At 34.9% G+C, this 22,035-nt stretch overlaps 1 protein-coding gene across 5 annotated transcripts in view; it reads left to right on the top strand.

Annotated features, from left to right (window-relative positions):
- The window catches only part of sash1a (SAM and SH3 domain containing 1a), a 270,649-nt gene that overhangs the window by 207,264 nt on the left and 41,350 nt on the right, over positions 1-22,035 (top strand). For 4 of the 5 annotated variants that reach the window (XM_028439240.1, XM_028439239.1, XM_028439242.1 and 1 more), the window contains exons 2-4: positions 6,817-6,945; positions 21,022-21,072; positions 21,204-21,253. In XM_028439240.1, coding sequence (XP_028295041.1) covers positions 6,817-6,945; positions 21,022-21,072; positions 21,204-21,253 — 230 coding nt within the window. Of the gene's footprint in view, positions 1-6,816; positions 6,946-20,894; positions 20,916-21,021; positions 21,073-21,203; positions 21,254-22,035 lie in introns of those variants that run through there. The other variant, XM_028439243.1, reaches the window with a different exon arrangement.

Raw genomic sequence — 22,035 nt, 5'->3', positions numbered from 1 at the left:
TATTATGATCTTTTCTGAACAAAAGTTGCCACTCCTTTCCTGATATTATGTTACTGAAAGAAAGTCATCGAGCTAGTGACGTTCCCACATTACATCAGATCGCTGGGCATGTTGTAAACTGTAGTCATTGTTTTTTTAAACCACAGACGAGTCACTAGACCAGCCATGTAACAATAGTCAGTGCTATGTATACGACAATTCAGTCCTGGCAGAACTAAGCCCCCATCATTATGAACAAAGGAGTGTGATCTCAAGCCGAACAAACACGTTCCAATATTCGGTTTATAACCAATTCCTTGCAACATGATGTGGACTTGAACCAATAGTGACTTGAAAAATGGGAACAGCATCTTGGATGTGATTTTATAGAACACAAGGAAGGACATATGGAAACCCCGTTCATCTGTTTTTTCCATGCTGACTGTAGAATTTCTAATAACTTTACAAGAGACAGGTTTGGAACGTTGAGAAATGGTCTTTTCTTAGCTGGATAAACAGTTAAGCTGAAATGACACAATGGAGCCACATTTATTCCTTAAATTAAAATTTAAAAAATAAACACTGCTCTAGAAGACTCAGATAAAGAGGTGTAAAGAGTACTGATATATCCTACTCAAGTAGAAGTACTGTTGCTTGATTTAAATTGTACTCAAGTACAAGTAAGTCATATACATAAAATACCTCACCGTACAATTTAAATGAAGCTCAATTAAATAGTACTCAAAGTAAAAGTTACTAGTTACTTTTACCCCCACGTTTATGTTTGGTAATAAATCTTGCCACGGTTCTCTTGCATACAGTAAACATCTTGCACAATTGGAACTTAATTTATTTTCTTCAGTCATCTGTATAAAATGTTTGTCAAAATGTACTATTATTTAAAAAGAATAAAATATAAGAAATATAAATATACTTCAATGCAAAATATGAAAAATGTTCAGGCTTTAAGTTTAGCTAAGTTTGTGAACTCTAAAATTGAGAAAATAACCTCCATTCAATTCTGTTCTGGCTCCATTTATTACGTTTAATCTGATTGGTCGGCTATGATGTGATGCATTTGATTGTTGTCTGGTCATTTCATTTTTTTTGTTGTACCACAATGACCGTTGATCATTTTAAAACAAAAACAAAAAATCATTTACTTCGTAACGGTTGGGTGTAGAAATGTGTCGAACTACTTGACTTCTTTTAAAACGTACTGAAATTACTGATTTAGAAATATACTCAAAAAAGTACAAGTACCCATAAAAGCAACTCAATAACAGTAACGTTTGTACTGCTAATCCATTATTTTCACCTCTGCTCAAATTACTGTAAAATGAAACCCAACAAGAAACTATAAAAAAGTAGCAGAATTGGTCTTTGTAATTCACTAAACACTGGTTTTTGAATTTGGATTTGGCCGGCTAAAAGACGAATGGACATGTAAATGAAATTAGAATATAGCTTGGTGTTTAATGAGTGCTAATTATTAGCTCATCATGACACATGCTCAATCTCCACTAGTAAATATATTCCAAAGTTCTCCCCTGAGTGTCATATTATTTTGTGTGAATATTGCTGCTCTTGTTCCAGTCAAAACAAGGAATCAGCTTCTCTCAGAGTATGGGTGGAGTCACTCTTACATCACCTAGTTTCTACTTGACTCTACCAAGAAGAAGCTGGAAGTGTTTATCAACTGTCTGAAGCATTAGGTAGATTCACAATTAAAAGAATGTTTGGACGAGGTATATTTAACAGTTATCTGTTGCTTCATAATATCATGAGACAGGAAAATGCGATAGTTAAAGTTGGTCTACTGATGAACTTCTAGATGATGGTTTTGGATGATGGTTTTGGGTTCCTACATTCTCCACCAACAGCTGCATCAAGTCGTTGCGCCTAAATCCCTCTGACAAACTTTTGTTTCCCTTTTTGCGTTTTATGTGCTCCACAATCTTAAAAATACAACATCAAGAGAAACCCTCTGGCTTTCGTGCCTCAACTTCCCTTTTCCACGTAATGGATTAACAGACAGGAATTCACGTGCCGTCTTAGAAAGCGCAGATACAGTATGTAAAGTGTCCAGTTACAAGCTCTATAATTCAGCTGTGCTCAACACCTATAAGCTAATGCCAACACCCCTTCTTCTAGAGAATTTAAGGAATCCCAGCAATCCATATTTTCTCAACGTCTTGATACAAAGATCAGATTAGAAACCAACTGCCTTAAGAGAGCAAAGACCCACTTGTTTTCCAGTGTTAGAAGTTAAACAATGGTGAACCTTTACCTCTTTGTTTATACTTCATTTTTCTCATTTCAATAGACTTGTTTTGAATTATTTTGGTTGGAGCATCTGGTGAATGATTTAGGAAAGTTTTAGTTAATGTGAGGAATACAGGAAAAAGCTAGTGTCTCATTTCCGATTAACCTGGTTGAGCATTAGGAATTTAGCAATCCGACGTATTTTTTTTTTATCTCTCTTTAATTAAAATCGGCCCCAAACATGACACGGAAATGCCTCGCATGCATGTTTTGGAAGAAAAATTGCACATTTACACGCTATTTTTCAAAACCCTTTTGCTACGTGTTTAGGTTCAAGTAGTAATTGTGTTATCCTGTGATTGAAAAAGAATGCAGAGCTTCACCTGAAGTGTTTTATTTCAATGTGTTGTAATGAACAAGCGGTTCAGATAATTACCAAATCTGAAAAAGCTCTGGTACAAAGACAAGGTTTAGCTGATGGTGTATTAGTTCAACTAAAGAATTAGTTCTGCAAAAGAATTACATCTCAAATCACATGACTGTGCGGATTTGATTTTGTGAGGGTGATTTGCAGTAATTAAACAATTCACAAATAATGTTTTGAAACCACCTCACATCTTATTTCTTCTCTACCGAGTGTTTAGCATTGTGGCTAACGTTGACGTAATCTTGCATGATGTCAGCGCAACATCCCATTTATGTAAATCTCTGAAGCATAGAAAAAGACATTTCAGTCAGGACCGCTTTAGTCAGAATAAATTTTGTTTTCAATAATAATGCATTGGATTTTATATAGCGCCTTCAAGCGCTTTACATTGATGTGCATGCAATCCTATATTTGGCAGAATGGGTCTGTTCCGGGACCTCCTTGCCCTTTCTGCGTGCTCTACGGGGAAAGCCGGAGGCCGGCAGCGCACTCCTCCCTGACCTTCCATAAGCCCTAGCTAAAAGGCTAAAGCAAGGAGAGCGGTTAGCAGAAACCCCCTGGAACAGAGCAGAGCAGATGTAAATGATAACGAAATGACACCTAGTTAGATGGATACATGCTGACATGGAGGAGTTGGGGTAGAGGTGGGTTGCGAGATGTTTGCTGAAGAGGTATGAGGCAGCTGTCAATCGGGAGCTTTGGCCAATAGGGGGCCAATCTGGGCTGTTGGTTGATTGACTGAACTAACGCTAAGCTCAATGTTTGGTACTATTTCAAGAAGTTAGTAAAGTCGTCTACACAGGGAAAGATGGTAAAACGGAAACAAAATGGAAAAGTGTAAAGTGACGCAGAGACGGGTAAACACTGAAACGGAATTTTAGAAATTCTAAAACAGGAATTTGGAGGCACTAAGTTTACCTGATGTATTAAATGTAAAAAAAACATTAATAATGTGTTTAACACACACCTAAAATCAACTGCATCACTGTGTTTTTCTTTGTGCCTTGGTTTGTTTTGTTTTGATCGGATGTTTTCGCAGTCATCCGTATCCATGTGCGTGCATGCTAATCAGCATCTTCTTGGACAACACGAGCAGGTCTAAAGGAAGCCTTATCCCTCCCCCCCCCACTTTGTGTCTCTTTAGTGAGTGTGTGGGGCACTTTTAACTCACACTCACAGTTATCCTTTCATTGGTGGCCTGGCACAGGGATAGAAAGGTCCGGTGGGGAGAAATCTAGACTGAGAGAGACTGTTCAGACTCTGTGCTCAGTGACTCAATGCTAGCCGTCTGCCTGGCACAGATTAGATCAACACTAATACATATTCAACAGTTGGTTGATGCTGGCAGAATGGAATACTTGCTCTCACCAAGAATGAGCTAAGTTTTACGTCGCCAATGCACTTGATTGCAGGGTTGGGGTCAATTTAGGTACATTTTTCAGTTACAATCACATTTTCAATTATCCATGTTCAGTTACGATTACAGTGACCAGCATTTTCCCCAATTACAATTCAATTCCAAATATTTTTATCCCCAGACAATTACAATTACATTCTCAATTACAATTAATCACAATTACTGAGCCTGGATTAAATAACCAAATGTTAGCTTTCTGTTAGCGTCTCTTGTGTGTCCTAAATCAGATATAAAATACACTAAAAACAATCATCTATTTTTTCCTATCTATTGGTTACCTTGTTAGGCTTCCTAATCAATGAGTATAGAAGTTTTAATATTTATGGGGTGTGCGTTTGAGCCTTTTTTGTGTCAGTATACCCCTCCATTTGAATAGTAAATTGTGGGAAAACTTGATATGAAACTTATTTTAATAATTGTTACCTATGTATGTGTAGAACTGTACATAAAACTATAAAATGGTTCCCCAGTTTTGCGTTAGATTATAATTGACAATTTTAATAGAATTTTCACGGCAATTACAACGTCAAATATCAATTGCAACAGCAACATCATTTTTTATCATAACTTGAATATTTCATTTCCTGAAGAAATGGCAAGTGAAGATGCAGGTGCTGGCTCGTTTTGCACTGCATTAGCTTAGCATTAGCTAGCATTAGCATTAACTTCACAATAGCATTAGTACTAGCCTAGCACTAATGTAGCATTAGTGTTAGCATAGCAATAGCCTAACAATAGCATTAGCCTAATATTAACACTAACTTAGCATTAGCATTAACCTAGCATTAACACTAACCAAGTATTGGCATTGGCCTAGCAATAACCTATAGCATTAGACTAGCATTAGCATTAGCACTAACTTAACATCAACAGTAACCTAGCAATAGCATTATCCGAGCATTACCACTAACCTAGCGTTAGCATTAACACCAATTTAGCATTAGCCAAGCAATAACATTAACCTAGCATTAGCTATACAGTTAAAAAGGTTGAATATATTAGCCTCCTGCATCCTCACTAATTGTGCCATAATTGTAATTAATTATCAACTACGTGATTACATTTATAATTGACCTCAACTCTGCCTGATTGGGTAATTTACACTTATTTTAATTATTGCCTGATTATCTTGATTTTTATGGCTAGGTTTTTTATATAACCCTACATTGGACGTTGACATTTTGCTCCTGTGTTAGTAATACACTGCACTGTGGTGAAGAATGAGGTCTCTGAAGTTAGCAAATGACTGCTAGGAGCGTAGCTTCCTCCTCGTCTTCTCACAAAGGCAGGAACTGAGTTCATCTAAACTACGGCGGACCGGAAAAATGTGTTTGGTGTCAAATGGTTTAGAGTTGAGAGTTTTGTCTGAGGAGGCAAAGGGCATCTTTGATTTGAGATTTGTCCAACACAAAACCCAGAAACACAAAAAACAATGACGTGCTTGAGTTTTCAGGAAATCATATTTTTAGCAGTTTTAATTCTGTCATCATTTTCGTCACTTACTTTTTCTAAGTGGCAATAACTAGACTATGAGTCACATGTTCATGATAAATATATCAAGATATATTTATATTTCCATCGACTAATAAAAACTAATGACAATAGTTCTTTTTGTCTTTTTTTTGAATGATATCTTAAGGTTTACTGTTTTTAAAGAAATTGACTTTGTTCTCCTGAAATGTTTAGACTGTCAATTGCCAGTCTTCTACAGAGGTGTCTGCTGATTGCTTGACTTCGGCGTAATAATTCCAGCAAGTTCCTTTTGTCTTTTTATTGAATAATATGTGATTCATTTTGAATAAATCAAACCAGCAGACAATTCATGTTAATGGAATTTAAATAACTAAAATAGTGAAATAGTCCTGATGCCAAATTTTGACTAAAACTCAGTTGTATTTAGATCCAAAGACTATGACTAAAATGTGAAAAAAAAAAAAAAAAAGCTGAATAAAAAATGTATATATGAATAATAAATTAAGGCAGAATTTGTCATTTTATATAATTTCTGTGTATTTTGTTGCCATTTTGTAAATTTCTTTTTTGTTTTTGTGTATTTTTAATTGTCTTGACTGTTTTCTGGTGTCAGTTTATTTATTTTTCTGTATTTTTTTTAATAATAAATTAATGTTTTTTGTGTATTTTGTTGTCATTTTGTAAATTCCTGTGTTGTTTTTGCGTTTTCTGGTAAATATTGTGTATTTCTGCTCTCAATTTGTTGCCACTATGAATAAAACGTCAAAATTAACGCTAGTTTTTAAGTACGTTTTTGTTTGGTGAAACAAAAATTATGTTTTTTTAACAGAACAAATTAGAAATTAAGAGCTGAATAAAAAAAAATCTCTCATTTGCCATTGAAACTATTGATGTGAAATCTTACGTCTGTGTGTAAATAAGTCAGAATAAGTCACATGATCATTTCAGGCTACATTATTTTATGTCTTTAAAGGCTTGTATGTGGTTTTTATTTCCTAAGAAGTACCAATGTTGCAATGTTATTTTGGAAGAAGTGGAAGTGCTGAAGTTGGTGGAAAATGATAGTCACTAATTTGTTTGCCGCCTCCATTTTTCCCCTTACACCGGAATGTTGCAGAGTAGAAAGTAATATCTGCAGTGAAATGATGATATTTCCAAATGCAGCAGCAGTTTTTCTTCTTCTTCTTCTTCTTCTTCTTCTGGTCCCAGGATGTTGTTGCTTCCTGTCTAAACCATATCCTCTGCTTTTTTATAGGATGGTTCTCTGGGCAACATAGACGACCTTGCCCAGGAGTACTCTGATTACTACAACACCTGCTTCAGTGACGTCAACGACCGCATGGAGGAGCTGCGCAAACGACGCGTCTCACAGGAGCTCGACTTGGTAAATCAGACTCTTACAAAACCACATATTTACTTTAATACTAAAAAAACAAACCAAACACTTTGCTTTCCTTGTGCTTGTTGGAGTTTTTGGGGATGTTTTTCTAAAGATGTAGGGTACTGGGGCACCCATGTTGGGTTGCCAAGCTGCAGGCCAATAGGTGATGGTATGCTATTGGTGCCTTTTCAAAGGAGACGTGTACGTGTGAAGCTACACAAGCAGCTTTACTTTCCTCCCCCCCCCCCCCGTCAACACACACACACACACACACACAGTAGAGATGGAAAACTGTGATTGTATCTTAGCTGAGGGCCACATGACCACCATTCATGTAAGCTTTTAGAATAATGACCAATAGGAGCATTAACACAGGAAAAAACAAAGGGTTTGTGTGTGTTTTTGGTGCTTTTTGAGTTATTTTTGTGTATTTGTGTTATTTCGTGAATGTGTCCGTTATTTTTCGTCATCTTTTGGATAATTGTGTGTATTTCAGTCGTCACTTTATGTGTTTGTTGTGTATTTTGTTATAATTTTATGAATTCTTATGTAGTTTTTTCTGTTTTTCGTTTCATTTTATCCAATTTTTGTGTATTTTTTTAATTTTTTTATTTTTCTGTAATTTGTTGTTTTTTGTCATTTTGTGTATTTTGTTATAATTTTACGAATTCCTCTATAGTTTTTTTGTTTCATTTTTGTATTTCTATTTATTTTTATTTATTTTTTGTATTTATCTAAAGGTTTTTGAGTCATTTTGCATATTTTTAAAATTCCCTTTTGTTTTTATATTTTCCGGTTAATTTTGTGTATTTCTGTTGTCATTTTATATATTTTTTGTCTTTTTTTGTTATTTTGTAAATTCCTCTTGTGTTTTCTGGTTAATTTAGTGTATTTTTGTTGTTATTTTATACATGTTTGTGAATGTTTTGTTGTCTTTTGAGTATGTTTTTGTTTTTTAACATTTTGTTTGTCATTTTATGTATTTCTGTTGTCAGTCTGTATACTTTTTGTGTATTTTTTTTGTCTTTTTGTGTATTTGTTTATAATTATTTCATGTTTTTTTGAGTTATTTTGTAAGTTCTTCTGATGTTTTTGTGTTATCTGGTTAATTTTGTGCATTTTTGTTGTTTTCTTCATGTTTATGATGATTTTTTTTGTCTTTTGTGTATGTTTTTGGAATTAAACTTTTATTTTTGTCATTTTGTCTATTTCTGTTGTCCTTTTATATATTTCCGTGTGGTACCTTGTCTTTTTGTGTATTTTTCTTTATTTAACTGACATTTTTTGAGTCATTATGTGTATTTTGTTGTCTTTTTCTAAATTCCTCTGTTGTTTTTGTATTTTCTGGTTAATTTTGTGTATTTCTGTTGTCATTTTGTGTATTTTTGTTGTTTTATAGTAGTTTTTACATAGTATTTTTCATTGCAGATTCAAAACTACTGATTGGGTTGGTTGCATATAGCTTGAATTTTGATTAAAATAATAATTCCTTTCTTTTTTGTGTGTTTTTTGGACTTCTTATGTGCAGAGAGCAACAGATAGTGTGAATTGATGGTAAAAAGCAGAGGATATGAATAGGAGATGAAGGGGCGGAGTGCAGAATGTGAGAGCCTGCAGCTGTCCTGTCATTCTGAGAAAGTTTGGCAGCCAAACGTCGGAAAACAAGAGCGAAGCAGCTCCAGCGAAGAAGCCTGGGTTCACACAACACTTTGTTGTCAACTCTCAATTTGGTGCTTCCAAACTCACTCGTATTGATTGAACTTTTTTGGGGTTTTCGTGGGTTCAAAGCATTTTTTTAACAATATGTACCTGGAGAGCTCCTGTCTTTACTCGTACTTTGAGAAAACAGAATCAGCACTGATCGGTGGAAGGTCAACAGCCTGAAATCAATTGAATTGAATGCTAAAGGCGTCACGCTAACTCCCCTGGTTGGTCAAACTTACATTAGATTTATAGGTCAAATGTAACCCTTTTTTAACCTTTTCACAGCTCACATGTTGTAACCTTTAAGGACAAAGGCAGTTAGTCTTTGTTGATAAACCTGGGTCAACGTTTCCATTACTTCTCCTACTTATCTCCTTTTTGACCACTTTCTGGGTCTTTGCACACAAACAAGAAGTGAGTAAAGTTAAAACCATTAACCTACTGGATATTTTCCATTAAAAAAAAAAAAAAAAAAAAAAAATCATTTTTTAACTAATTTTTTTTTTGAAAATCCTTCCATTTTCCTCAAATTATTACACAAAATTTACAAAAAATTTAATTACAATTGGTCATAATCAAGGAAATTTAATGTGAAGATCTTGCAGGGTTCGGGTTACAATTAAATTTCATTAAGCATTAATCACAATTACTCAGTCTGAAATAAATAGCCTAATAAAAGTTAGAAAGTGTCTATAGATACGTTAAACGTAGCCTTTTCTACATAAGCGTAATGTGCCTCTTATCACCGTGTCAGGATGCCTGTGTGGTCTAAGGCGCCTGACTCAAGGTTTCTTCCTTCTGCTACCGTGGGTTCGAATCCCACTTTTGACATATAAAATTTTTCATTTTATCATATTTAACAAGGCAATTTCCACCTTTAAAAATACATACACGGAAAAAAAAAACATTTAGGGTATTTCCTGGGTTAGAGTTAGGGCTAAAATAAAAGGGTTAGCTAAAAATAAATATGAGCTAAAATATAACTGACGGAACTTAAAGTCACGTGGTGCACCTATTACGTGAGCTAAACTGGCCAATGAGTGGCAGACTATGGGTACGTTTAATGTTTAGCGTGTTTATAGCTTCTCTGAAAATTGAATCGCAGTACTTTTTTTAAACAGCAGAGGGCGCTATATCTATCCTCTCTTGTCCAGAAGCGGAGGCAACAGGCAGAATCTGCTACTACTTTCTTTCTGGCCGCCTTCTACTCTTAAACATGTTCAAAAATGATTCCTTACCATTTAGCACCGAAAGAATATCTGTAATATTACGTGAATATCTGTAAAAGTCACATTTTTGTATTAGCTCTGTCTGCTAGCATAGCATCTCTTCTTCACTGCAATAATATCTGCATGCCAACCGACCACTGGGTTACCAGCGCCCTCTGCTGGTCCAAACAAATATCTGACATAAATACAGTGCACAAAATACATCTTCAGTTGCACTTTAAGAAAAACAAACTATTATGCTGTTTTGCATTGTTTACTATAGAACCAGAATTTAAATTAATAGGCTTCTTCTTCATTTGTATTATTTTTTTATTTATTTCATTCAAGATTTATTTTTAGTTAAATTGCATTGTTTTGAATAGTTTATCAAGGGATTCTTTTGACAATTAAATATAAAAGGAAAATAGTACAGTATTTTCTATTTTTTTCCCCCCCAAAAATAAAGGAATATTTTTCAGTCATCATTTGTATACAGTCCCATAAATTGTGAGAGAATCGTATCGTGAATGAAATCGTATCGTGAGTTGAGTGAATCATTACATCCCTATCCGTCACTTATTATTGCTTGGATATTGTTTAACAATCCCTTTATTACAGTACTTACAATGTTGCATTTTGAAAATTCCCAAATTAAACAAGTGCAACTCTGTTTTCAGCAGAATGATTAAAATAAAAAGCAAAACAAAGAAAGCCCCGTTGAAGTTTTGGTTCCCTAAATGATGAATGTATTTTTATAAGTGTAACTGTTTCTTTTTACTCTGCAGTGTGATGGTATGAGGCTCCGCCCCCTGTGTTAATCTCTCTATTCGGAAGTGATGACTGAGGCTTTTTCTGTGATGACTACTGATGCTTTTACTTCCTGGCTCAGTTCTTTCTATATGTCGTGTTGGATTTAGTCGTCTGGGAGGATAAGAGTTGAATAAACATTCCCGTCACAAATAAAGGATGTGGATTAGAACCCGTAAGAACTAAGCGTGAGGACCGTCCCACAGGATTGTAATGGTTTGATGATGTACTGGTGTTTATGTATGGCAAAAAAAAAGAATAAAAAGCAGAATGTGAGTTTAAATTGGAGCAGTTACATGAAATAAATTAAATAAGTGGACACTGAGGTTAGATTTAAAGGAAAACGTTCCTTTTGGTTTGTTTTCAGTGCTTAAGGGTGTTTTTAAGGTTATATTTAGAGAACAATATAAGTACATTTTGCTTAAAGTAATTTATATTCAAACCCAAATTGTTTTTTTACTGTATTTTTATCTATTTGTTTTGGATTATTATTATTAAGTATTTTTTTATGTGTTCTTCCCATGACTGAATAATTTATTATTCATTTCATTTAAGTAGTTTTTATTTCTGGAAATTCTTTGCCATTTTTTTGTGTTTCTAGAGTAATTATGTGTATTTTTGTTTTGTAAATTATTCTGTCATTTTAATAGTTTTTCTGTCTGGTTTTTATTTGTTTCCCACTTTGTGAGTTTTTATAGTCATTTTGTGTATTTTTATTGTCTATATGTGGTTTTTAAGTCATTTCTGTGTATTTATTGTGATTTTTAAGTCATTTTTGTGTATATTTTTTGTCATTTTGTGCAATTTTCTTCTGTCATGTTAATAGTTTTTCTCTCTCGTGTTTCCATGTTACCAATTTTTGTGTGTTACTTTTGTGTGTTAATTTTTTGCTGTCAATATGTGTTTGTTGTACTTTGGGAGCCATTTCTGTGTCATTTTGTGCATTTTTGTTGTCGTTTTGTAGATTTTACTGTCATTTTAATATTTTTTTGTGTTCTTTTTGCTGCCAACTGTGTACATTTGTTGTTATTTTGTGGTTTTAGAGTCATTTGTTTGTTTTTGGTTATTTTGTTTGAGGTTACTTAAGGGTGTTTTTAGGTTATATTTAGAGAATAATATAAGTACATTTTGCTTAAAGTAATTTCTATGCAAACCACAAGACAATTGTTTCCTCACTGGATTAATTATGAAGTCTTTCTTTGTGTGTCCTGCCCATGACTGAATAGTTCAAATGTGACACTTTTGGGTAAAATGTAGTTCTTTAAAAGTTTTAAAGAGTATAAAACAGTCGCGTCTTATGTTCACCACATTGACTAAACAGATGACGTGCATCAAAGACAAAATGGCTCCTTTAGGAGTTTGTGGTTGTGAGAAAAAACATTTCTGTGCACTAGTGTGAACCATTATGAGCATCACAGCAGTGTTTGTGGTCACGTCTTTAAAGTTAAGAATAAACAATAATCTAGAGCAGGGGTTCTCTCTTTTGGGGCAATTTTAAAGATGTAAATTCTTGTTTTAATTCGAAATAAATTGGGTTAAAACAGACAGAAAAAGTGGTAAAAAGGGTTCAGACTTAGTGTTAATATTGGAACAATTAGTTTAAACTGGCAAATAATGGGCATGACAAATCATGATTGTGGTTAAATTGGCAAAAATAAGCATAAAATATGGTGGAAAAAAGGTTAAAAGTGACAATAATGGGTTAACATATGTGACATTAGGTGGAAAAGTGGTGGAAAGGTTTTTGAAAGTGGAAAAAATGTGCAGAAAAGTCATTGGAATGTGATGGAGAAGTGGTAGAAATGGGAGTAATGAAGAAAAATGCATTAAATGGAGCAAAAATATGGCAAGAGGAAGTGATAGAATAGGTTAAAATATGGCAAGTTTGGTAAAAAATAAGCCAAAATGGACTCAATTTGTTCAAAAGATATGTTATTAGTTTTTTTGTTGTGGATTTTTTGTGAGTATTAAATGTAATTTTGGAGTCATTTCTTACATATTTGTTGTCCTTTTGTATATTTTTGTTGTCGTTTTGTAAATTTTTCTGTCATTTTAATAGTTTTTCCTTTCTGGTTTTCTTTGTTGCCTGTTTTGTGTTTATGGCAAGTTTGGTGTAGTTGCAGAAAATGGTAAAAAGTGAAAAGGGGGTTGAAGGTTGAAAACCCCTGCTCTTCAAGGCCAAATAAATGTAGTTTTTTGAGTCTCAGAATTCCTCAGGAATGCTCGGTGATTGTTTTCACGCTGCGTATCTTGACGACTCCTGTACAGACTTGTGTTTAGTTTTGCCACGAGGACTCCCACTGTTGTTAATGTGTCGCTGCTGCTGGTTTGATATTCATCTGTTAAAGAAGTGGGTCAGTTCTGCTGGGTTAGGATTACAGTGTGGACATATTAAACAAACCTGTTTTTACTCCAAACCTCCAGCAAAGGGCTTTGTTTCTTTAAGATTCCTGTGGAAAAACATTCAAACACTGCCTCTGTGCTCTATTGGACTTTTTCATTCATCACTCACTGTTAGGTTGTCATTTTATCATCTGCTGTTATTTTGTAATACTTCTGGTATTTGTCTCAGAATTCCTAAGCAGTGATGTTACTTCACTCTCAGATAAACATAGGGTTTTGTATGTTTTTAGTCTAATTTTGTGTCTTTTTGATGTTGTTTTGTTTGTAATTGTTGCCATTACGTGTGTTTTTAGTGTCATTTTGTGGTTGTGTTGTGGTTTTTCTCTCATTTTATGCATTTTCTTGTTGTTGCTTTGTGTTTTTGTGGTCAATTTGTGGTTTTGGAGTCATTTCAGTTTCTATTTGTTTTGTCGTTTCGTGCATTTTATTAATTTTTCTTCTTTTTATTTGTTGTTGTTTGTGAGTTTTTAGTCATTTCTGAATTTTTCTTGTTGTTTTGTGAATTTTTGTTGTTGTTTGTTAAATTTCTCATTCATTTAACTAGTTTTTCCACTCGTGTTTTTTTTGTTGCAGTTTTGTGTGTAATAATTTTGTGTATTTTTGTTGTCAATTTGTGCCTGTGGACTAATTTTTCTGTATTTATTGTAATTTTGAAGTCACTTCTGTGCATATTTGTTGTCATTTTGTTCATTTTTGTTGTTTTCTGATTTTTTTTTCTGCAATTTTAAAAGGTTTTCGCTCCTGTTTTTTCTTTATGTTGCCTTTTTGTGTGGTTTTAGGCTCTTTGTGTATTTTTGTCATCAATTTGTGGTATTTTGTGCATTTTTGTTGTCATATTAATATTTTTTCTCTCTTGTGTTTGTGTTGCCATTCTGTACTATTTTTGTGTATTTTTGTTGTCAATTTGTTGTTTTGGGCTCATTTATGTCTATTTGTTGTAATTTTGGAATCATTTTTGTTTATACGTGTTGTCATTTTGTCATTTTAATAGTTTTCCTCTTGTGTTTTTTGTAGCGGTTTTGTGTGTTTCTAGAGTAATATTGTGTATTTCTGTTGTCAAAAGTATTTTTCTGTCATTTGCGTGTTTTTTAGAAGTCATTTTGTGAGTTTACTTTGGGGGGGTCACACAAAAATGAGAGCGAGGACCGCCCACGTCTGCTCTGAGGAATGCATCATTCTTTGGGAAGCACCCAGACACACACACACACACACACACACAGACAGAGCTTTGAAAGAGGAGAAAAGGTGTATCAGAGTTTGCAGATGGGCGTGTGTTTTGTCTGAACACCTTTTGTGCTCAGATATTTAGTTTTCCAGCTGCACAGGGGTGCGTGGCATGCGTCAGTGTCACAACACAAATGAGTTTGTAGGCTTTACCAACAGCACGGTGTTCATGCCAAGTGGCAAAGCTCCCCTAAACCACCTGGTTGGCCTTCTTTTTTCTCATCTACGTTTGCATCATAGACAGAATAATGATAACCTCATAACCTGTAATTATTTACACGTAACTTTTGGGAGTCATTTAGTTTTCTTTCTGTTTTCGTTTTGTGCGTTTTTGTTGTCGTTTCTCATTAATTTTACGAGTTTTTACTTGTGTGTTTTTTCTTTTTGTTGCCGTTTTGTTTGTTTTTTTGAGTCATTTTGTGCATTTTTGTGGTTGTGAAGTGGTTTTTGTGTATTTATTGTAATTTTTTGAATAATTTTTGTGTATATTTGTTGTTCTTTTTCAGCTTTTTTATTTGTCGTTTGTAAAATTGTCATTTTTTATAGATTTTCTTTCTCAGAATGAGAAAAAAATGTTCCCCACGTTGGACACCGTAAGGCAGGGTTGTTCAATTATGATTAGTTACCAGCATTTTTGTCATTTGGTGTTATTTTGTGGTCAGTTTGTGATGCATTTTATGCATATGTCTTTTTTTGTCAATTTTTGATTTTGGAGTAATTTTTCTTCATATTAGTTGTAATTTTGGAGTCAATTAGTTTTCTTTCTGCTGTTGTTTTGTGCGTTTTTGTTGTCGTTATGTAAATCTTTCATTCATTTTAGAGTATATTTGTGCATTTTTGTTGTCAATTTGTGGTTGTGGAGTCGTTTTTGTGTATTTATTGTAATTTTGGAATCATTTCTGTGCATATTTGTTGTCGTTTGTAAATTTGTCTGTCATTTTTTATAGTTTTTCTTTCTCAGAAAGGAAATTATTTTTTCCCACATTGGACACCATAAGGCAGGGGCACTAGTCCGTTATAATAATTGTAATTAAATACCAGTTACAATTCTAATTGATCCCAACAATTGGCAGGGGTGTCAAACTCAATTTATATCAGGGGCCGAATACGGATACGTTTGATCTGAAATGGGCCGCAGAGGTTGAGAATCAAACAATTTCAACATTAGTGCTGCTTGCATTTCCATGTATAAATGATATAAAATTATGTAGTGACAATATCCAAGCAACAAGTGACAAGTAGTGACTATATTTATTATATTTGGGGAAAGTTTGTCACATAATTTGAGGATTGAGCAGAATTTTGGAAAAAAAAAAAAAGCAGTAAAAATGACTTCCAACCCCTGCAAATATTGTAGTGTTATTTATTTAGTGACAATTTCATTGAAACTCAACATTATTTGCACTTGAATAAATGTAAATTTCTACTTCCAAATAAGTCTGTTGAAAAAATATTATTTTAATGTAATATTTTTCATGGATGCTAATATTTATTTTTGGATATGATGCAGTAATTTTAAAATTACTTCCAATTTCTGCTTGACTTCAATAAATAATTCCCCTGAAAAGTTGAAGCTTCAGTTCTCGTGAAAATTTGCCAGATATTTTACGCACCTCTGGAACCCTAAATATCCACAATGAATAATTTGGTCATTCACACAATGATTCATGTTTTCTCAGACATTTTTACTTTCCCCTGCGGGCCGATTTGGATGGTTTTAAAGTGCTGGATTTGGCCCCCGGGCCTCGAGTTTGAAACATGTAGCGTAAGAGAAAGACGTGCACGTTATTGGGTATCGTGCTAGTTTTTTTTTTTTTTTTGGGGGGGGGGGTAAGTAGGGGCAAGCGTGTGAAGAGGATGTTGGAAAGTTCAACTAAAGGATAGCACATCCTCTGGGAGTGGGCTGTGAGATCTTAGATCTAAGATATTTTACACACACACACACACACACACACACACACACACACACACACACACACACGTCTACTCTTGATATAATATTCTCTTTTAAAATCTGTGTCAGATACGTTCGGTTATGATTATGTGCTGACATGGTAGAAAATTCCCGGTCTACAGGAACTTAACATCCTTAATGAATTCATCTCAAATATCTGCAGGTATAGCAAATATAGATTTAGCTTCATGTTGAAGAAGAAGCTCAGCTTTGAAACACTGCTCTGTGTCTTTTAAGGCTCAGTGAATGTGTGGAGGAGCTTATTTATTACCTCAGCCGAGGAGCTAATGTTTATGTCTGTCAGCGTGGATGTTTGTTAGCATCTCAAAAAGTTATGGATTTAAATGACATTTGGTGAGCTGATAAACAATGTCAAAAGAGGGAACGGTGATTGATTTCAGAGATGATCTGGTAGGTAATGTACAAACAGTATCCAGAGGAAGTTTCTGTGCAAAGGTAATTCAAAAAAAAAATTCTGAAATGATTAAAATGAATTTTGGATAGGGTTGAAAATCCGTGTTCCCTTCATTATTTGGTTATTCCATTTTAGAACCAAATCAAAATAACAAATAAACAGTGGGTTTTTTTTTTGTTTTACTGATTTTACTGATGAAATACAGAAAAAAACAGATAAGCAGCGTTTTTTCTGATTTTCTGTTTGTTTTTTTTTTAACTTGTTCTGTTGTGTGATATTTACGGTGAAATTAGAGCAAGAGCTGAAGTCCGCTGCACCGGGTTTCCCTCCCCAGGTCCTGGACCAGGTCTCTTCACACAATAGAACTGTTTTCATTCAGTGTGTGGATGTTTTAGCTCATAAAAAGCTGTTATGATCCAAATAGTATTAAAATAAACTGGTGACTGACCATCGACTGTGAGGCTGGTGTGAGGAACAATAGGGCAGTAAAATGTTTATTTTATAAATACCACTAACAACAGCCGTCAACACACACGGAAGTTGATTACAAGAAACCAGGAACACCAGCAGATTCATTACACCACCTCTGATTCCACATCATGTCCATGTTTTACGTAAAATCCATTTTTATGTATTGATTTATTTATGTATTAATAACGTTTTAATTCACCAGTAATGTGACTTATGCGTTGTTTCTTTTTATGTCTGGACTGGGAGCAAAACTCCGCCCAGTCACCAGATTATCTGGATACTATTTGGACCGTAACACTGTTTGGTAAAGTTTGCAGATATTCACAGATTCAGACTTCCAGCATCAATAACTCTAACGAAACGCCATGGACACACAAATTACACTTCTTTACCATCAGTGTGAGGTGGACAACATGATACAAGATGATTTTTTTATCAAACGCAGCAGAATAAAAGTCTGTCTGTGGGTCGTTCTGTGTGGTGAGATTAAAACATGAAGATCTCGTCCCTAGTTTCCTTGTAAAAATACCAATATCACACAAACGAAACCAGGTTTAATTGAAAACAGAAAAACGCTGCTTGTTTGGTTTTTCCATTTTCCTGTTTCTGGTTTTAAATTAATAAAACCAAAAAAAAAAAAAAATCATGTTTTTCTATTTTTTTATTTGGTTTTGAAACGAAATAACCAAAAAACAAAAGGTACACAGATTGTTGGGCATTGTTTGAATTTCTTTACAGATTATGCATTCCCATTTTTAGATTTTCTTCTCCTTTCTTTCAGGAAGTGTGAACGTCTCAGAGACTGAGATTTATTGAGTCTTAAAAAGGAAAGAGAAACCAGTTCTTGCTTCTTTTTTCTCTTCCCTTTCTGACATTCAATAACTTGACATTCCAAGAAGAATGACAGGAAATATGACGTAAGGGTTGGCATTCGGCTTCTATTCTGCACACATGAAACTCAAATAGGGAGTAAAAGCTTTGGTGGGATTTGTAGACTTTAGAAATTTAATTATTTCCAGAGAAAATAAGAAATTGGATGTTAACTTGCACAATAAGGAAGTGTGTTGAAGAATAAATAAATTAGAGGGATTGTTGATTTTTTTTTTTGTCTTTAAGTTTATGTTTTTTAGCTTAAAAGATGAAAAGATCAGGTCGTATTTAAATAGTTGAACTGATGGATCTTATGTTTAATATCTGTCTATCAACAAAAAATCCCTGTATGTGCAAACTTTATGGGTTGAAAACAGGATATTATAATTGATTTCTGCTATTGGCTGAGAACAAGATCATGTGACGTTTTGGGACCATCCCACGTCGCAATCACTCTTAGCCCCGCCCCTATTATAAAAACTACTGTCTGTGGTGAGTACGTTAGGTTGGATTGATATGAGTGAATATAGAGAGGTTGTATTGAGTAGCTAGTTAGCATAGCATAGATTTTATAGTATAGACTGGGCGTGTCTTAACTGCTCCAGAAGCCCCGCCCATAATCAAGGTTGTTTTTTTTATGTCCCTCCTAGTGACAGGTGAGGAGAAAGCAGGGGTTTAGTTACTCTTTAATGTGACCTGGTTTGCACATATATGTATAAATGATGTAAAATATGTGAGTATATCAGTCCCTTCACTTTCAGTTATATCTATTAATTCTTGTAATATTTTGAGATTGTCCACGTGATGTAACAACTGATTCAGAGTGGCTGAGATACTGTATCTATAGCTGAATTAGTTGGTTATTTACTAAATGTTTCATGTTTTTATCACATTTGATGCTTTAAAGCAGCGATTCTCAACTGATGGGTTGCGGACCTGTGCTGGGTGGGTCGCGGTCAGCTGGTAAAATAAAAAAGATGTCTCTCATATTGGAGTTGTCTTTTATTTTGAAAGAAACGTTTCTTTAGACGGGCATGAAATGGAAATATATAGATGTATGTTTTTAAAAAAAAAAAAGATTTTCAACATGTGTGTTTTCAACAAAACTAAATTTGATTGGTTGAATTCTAAAAAATAGTTGGTCGTGCTTTTTTGTGGGTCCCAGGGTGAGACCAGTGTAGAACCCCTTCTCTAAAGGGCCAGATTTGGCCCCCGGACCTTGAGTTTGACACTTGTTCTTTAAAGGTTTGGAATAACTTTATATCTACATTAATAACCATAGTGTATAGATCAATGTTGCGGACCCAACAGTTGTTTTAGAAAAATCGGGATGAAATGCTCGATCCGGATCCGATCGGAATGAAATTGAAAAACATAACGTTTTCCAATTTCCTAAAGATCAGTCAGTTAAGAACTGAGATGTTGAAAAAAGTGATCAAACAGACGACTCTGAGGTTTATTGGGAGCTTCCAGGTAAAGTAAATCAAGCCTAGTCGGAAAAGTCTATTTACTCTGTCTATCCGGGGGAATTCTGTGATTCCCATAAGTCAGAAAGCTGGTGTTCATCTATGACCGTAAAACACTTGTTCCTGTTTGGTTTTACACAGTAGGGACTGTTTGATCCTTTCTTAATGCCTCTAAACACACACGGCTTTACTCGACCTGTTCCAACAACTCAATCGCACACACACACACAGTGGTTGTGTGTGTGTGTGTGTGTGTGTGCCCACGCTTTCACAAAGGTAGCAGTAGATTGCTTTCGCTCTCACATCCTCTTTAATGTAGGAGGATGGGAGACTGTGTGGTGTGTGCTGTGCCGTCAGTAATTTAATAAAGACTGGTTTTAGTTTTATTATACTGTAATAGATTTGTCATGGTAGAACCGTAATATCTAACCTTTAACTGTGTTTAACCATTTAAACTCAGAATGTACCGTTATTACCTTTGTAGAAACAAACAAATGTTTATTTTCTGTATATTTAAACAAATTACTTACAACCTACAAAATAAATCTCCAGTTAAATTTGAGTTACGATAAATAAATGGTTAAGAAGGAAAAAGAAAGAATTTTGTCTACCTTTATAAATGTACGTTCTCGTCACAAGTACATTTTAATAAATAAATATATTAGTCACGGAGTCAAGCGTTGTCGACGACAGCACGTGTGAGTGAGTTCTGTAGTGTGTCTTATTAAAGGGACGGTCTGTGTTTGGATGCACTCAGAAAAATAATCTTATTTAATTTGTTCTTTTACACCATGAAATCAATTTACAAAAAAAAAAAACACATAAAAAACAACAATAAACAAACAAAATAGTAATAAAAAATAAAATAGTCGACCAACGTCTTCTTTGACGTCTTGTTCTTTTTCATCTTCTTTCATTGTTTTCTTTCGTTTTTGTCTTCTTTTTGTTGTCTTGTTCTTTTTTGTTTTCATCTCCGTCGTCTTCTTTTTTATCTTTGTCGTCTTCTTTCTCCTTTTTCATCTTCTTTCATCATCCTTTTCTTTTTCTCTCTCCTTCTATATTGAACCTATACAGTTGACATGCTAGATTAATTTCACACGTCCACTCCTTTTTAATAAAATGTTACACGTAACAAAAAGCACGACCTTGACTTTACTGACCACACTGTGTTGGGTATGTTTTAGTCACATGGTCAGATCAGTAGGTGTTGTCTTTAAGTAGAGGGAGGTGGGCACCAACTTCGCTCTAATTACTCTGAGGAATTCCTGGAGCCACCTTTTATCTGCTGTTGTTCTGCTTCAGAAAGCCACGGCTCTGCTTTAACGGCTGCTGCCCAGTGGCACGAGGTAGCTTTATAACAAGTATGGCAGGTTTGGGTACCTAACGCGAGTCGAGACTTGATATGTGGGTTGTTTTGCTACACGTATACTTGTGCATTCCCTGAAATGCAGGTGTGTCCTGGAACCTCTTCCTACATTAATGTGGTGACATGTCTTTTAACACGTCTGGGTCTTTTTTTTCTGCAACGCTAATGTCTGACCTCATCTTTTTTTGCAGGATAAACAGGATCCAAGCAGCACGTCTTTACAGCTTCGTACTGAGATCCAGGTAGGAGAAGATGTTTTGCACAAAGCAAAAGAAAAAAACCAAAGTTCACATCAAAGCCACCCCTATGCCTTTACTGTATATATTTTACACAGTCCTTGGCCTGACGCATGTTTCCATGTCTGTGTCCTCAGGAATCGTTAGGCTTCAGCAGTGAAGTGTCCACGCCTGAAACAGACCGAAAGTATGTCCGACTTTCCTTCTTTACAATCACACATTAGACTAAACTCCTTTTAATTCAGGGGCCAAATACGGAGCAGTTTGATCTCAAGTGGGCCACAGATTTTAAGCTGGAAAACGAGAAATTTCAACATTGTTTAAAGGAGACACATCATGCCTTTAAATCCTTCCTTTTTACATATAAATCATACAGTTGTGGTCTATATAAAGCTGAACTGCAATGCTTGGGTCTGAATTCCTCATTATTATAGCTCCACCCCTTTTCTACCCCTTTTCTGATGTGCTTCTGAGAGCAACTCGTTTTGGTGCGGTCTCTTTAAATGCAAATGAGACACTTCATACCCCACCCCCTCTCCAGGTTGCAGAGGTGACACTCGGTTCAACTCCACCCTGTTCGGCCATTTTTGTAGTTTGATAGAAGAGATACGATTATGTAGCGGTGCATAAACTTTTTATTCAGAGGTTATTTACAAAATGTCAACAACAGAAGACTTGTCCATCCAGCCTTACATGTTAGAGCCAGAGTCGGACCCGGCGGAGCGAGATGAATATGAAGATGAACCGGCAGAACCCTAACAAGTGAGCTAACACAAGCACCGAGCTAACGCTAGCACCAAGCTAACGTCACGAAATGCATTTTAATTCAGTCTTTTCAGAGACAAATACGGCAAAATGAAATGACTAATGAAAACTTTAGACTTAAATTAAATCACGTAGGCCATATCATCAAGGATCTAAAACGAGCACACAGCGCTAACATATGAAGACGGTGCAACTGCTAATGCT

This window comes from Gouania willdenowi, chromosome 24, assembly GCF_900634775.1.
Source record: "Gouania willdenowi chromosome 24, fGouWil2.1, whole genome shotgun sequence".
NCBI classification, from domain to species: domain Eukaryota; kingdom Metazoa; phylum Chordata; class Actinopteri; order Blenniiformes; family Gobiesocidae; genus Gouania; species Gouania willdenowi.
Note: the sequence above shows the minus strand (reverse complement) of the source record. Positions and strands in the feature narration are given on the sequence as shown.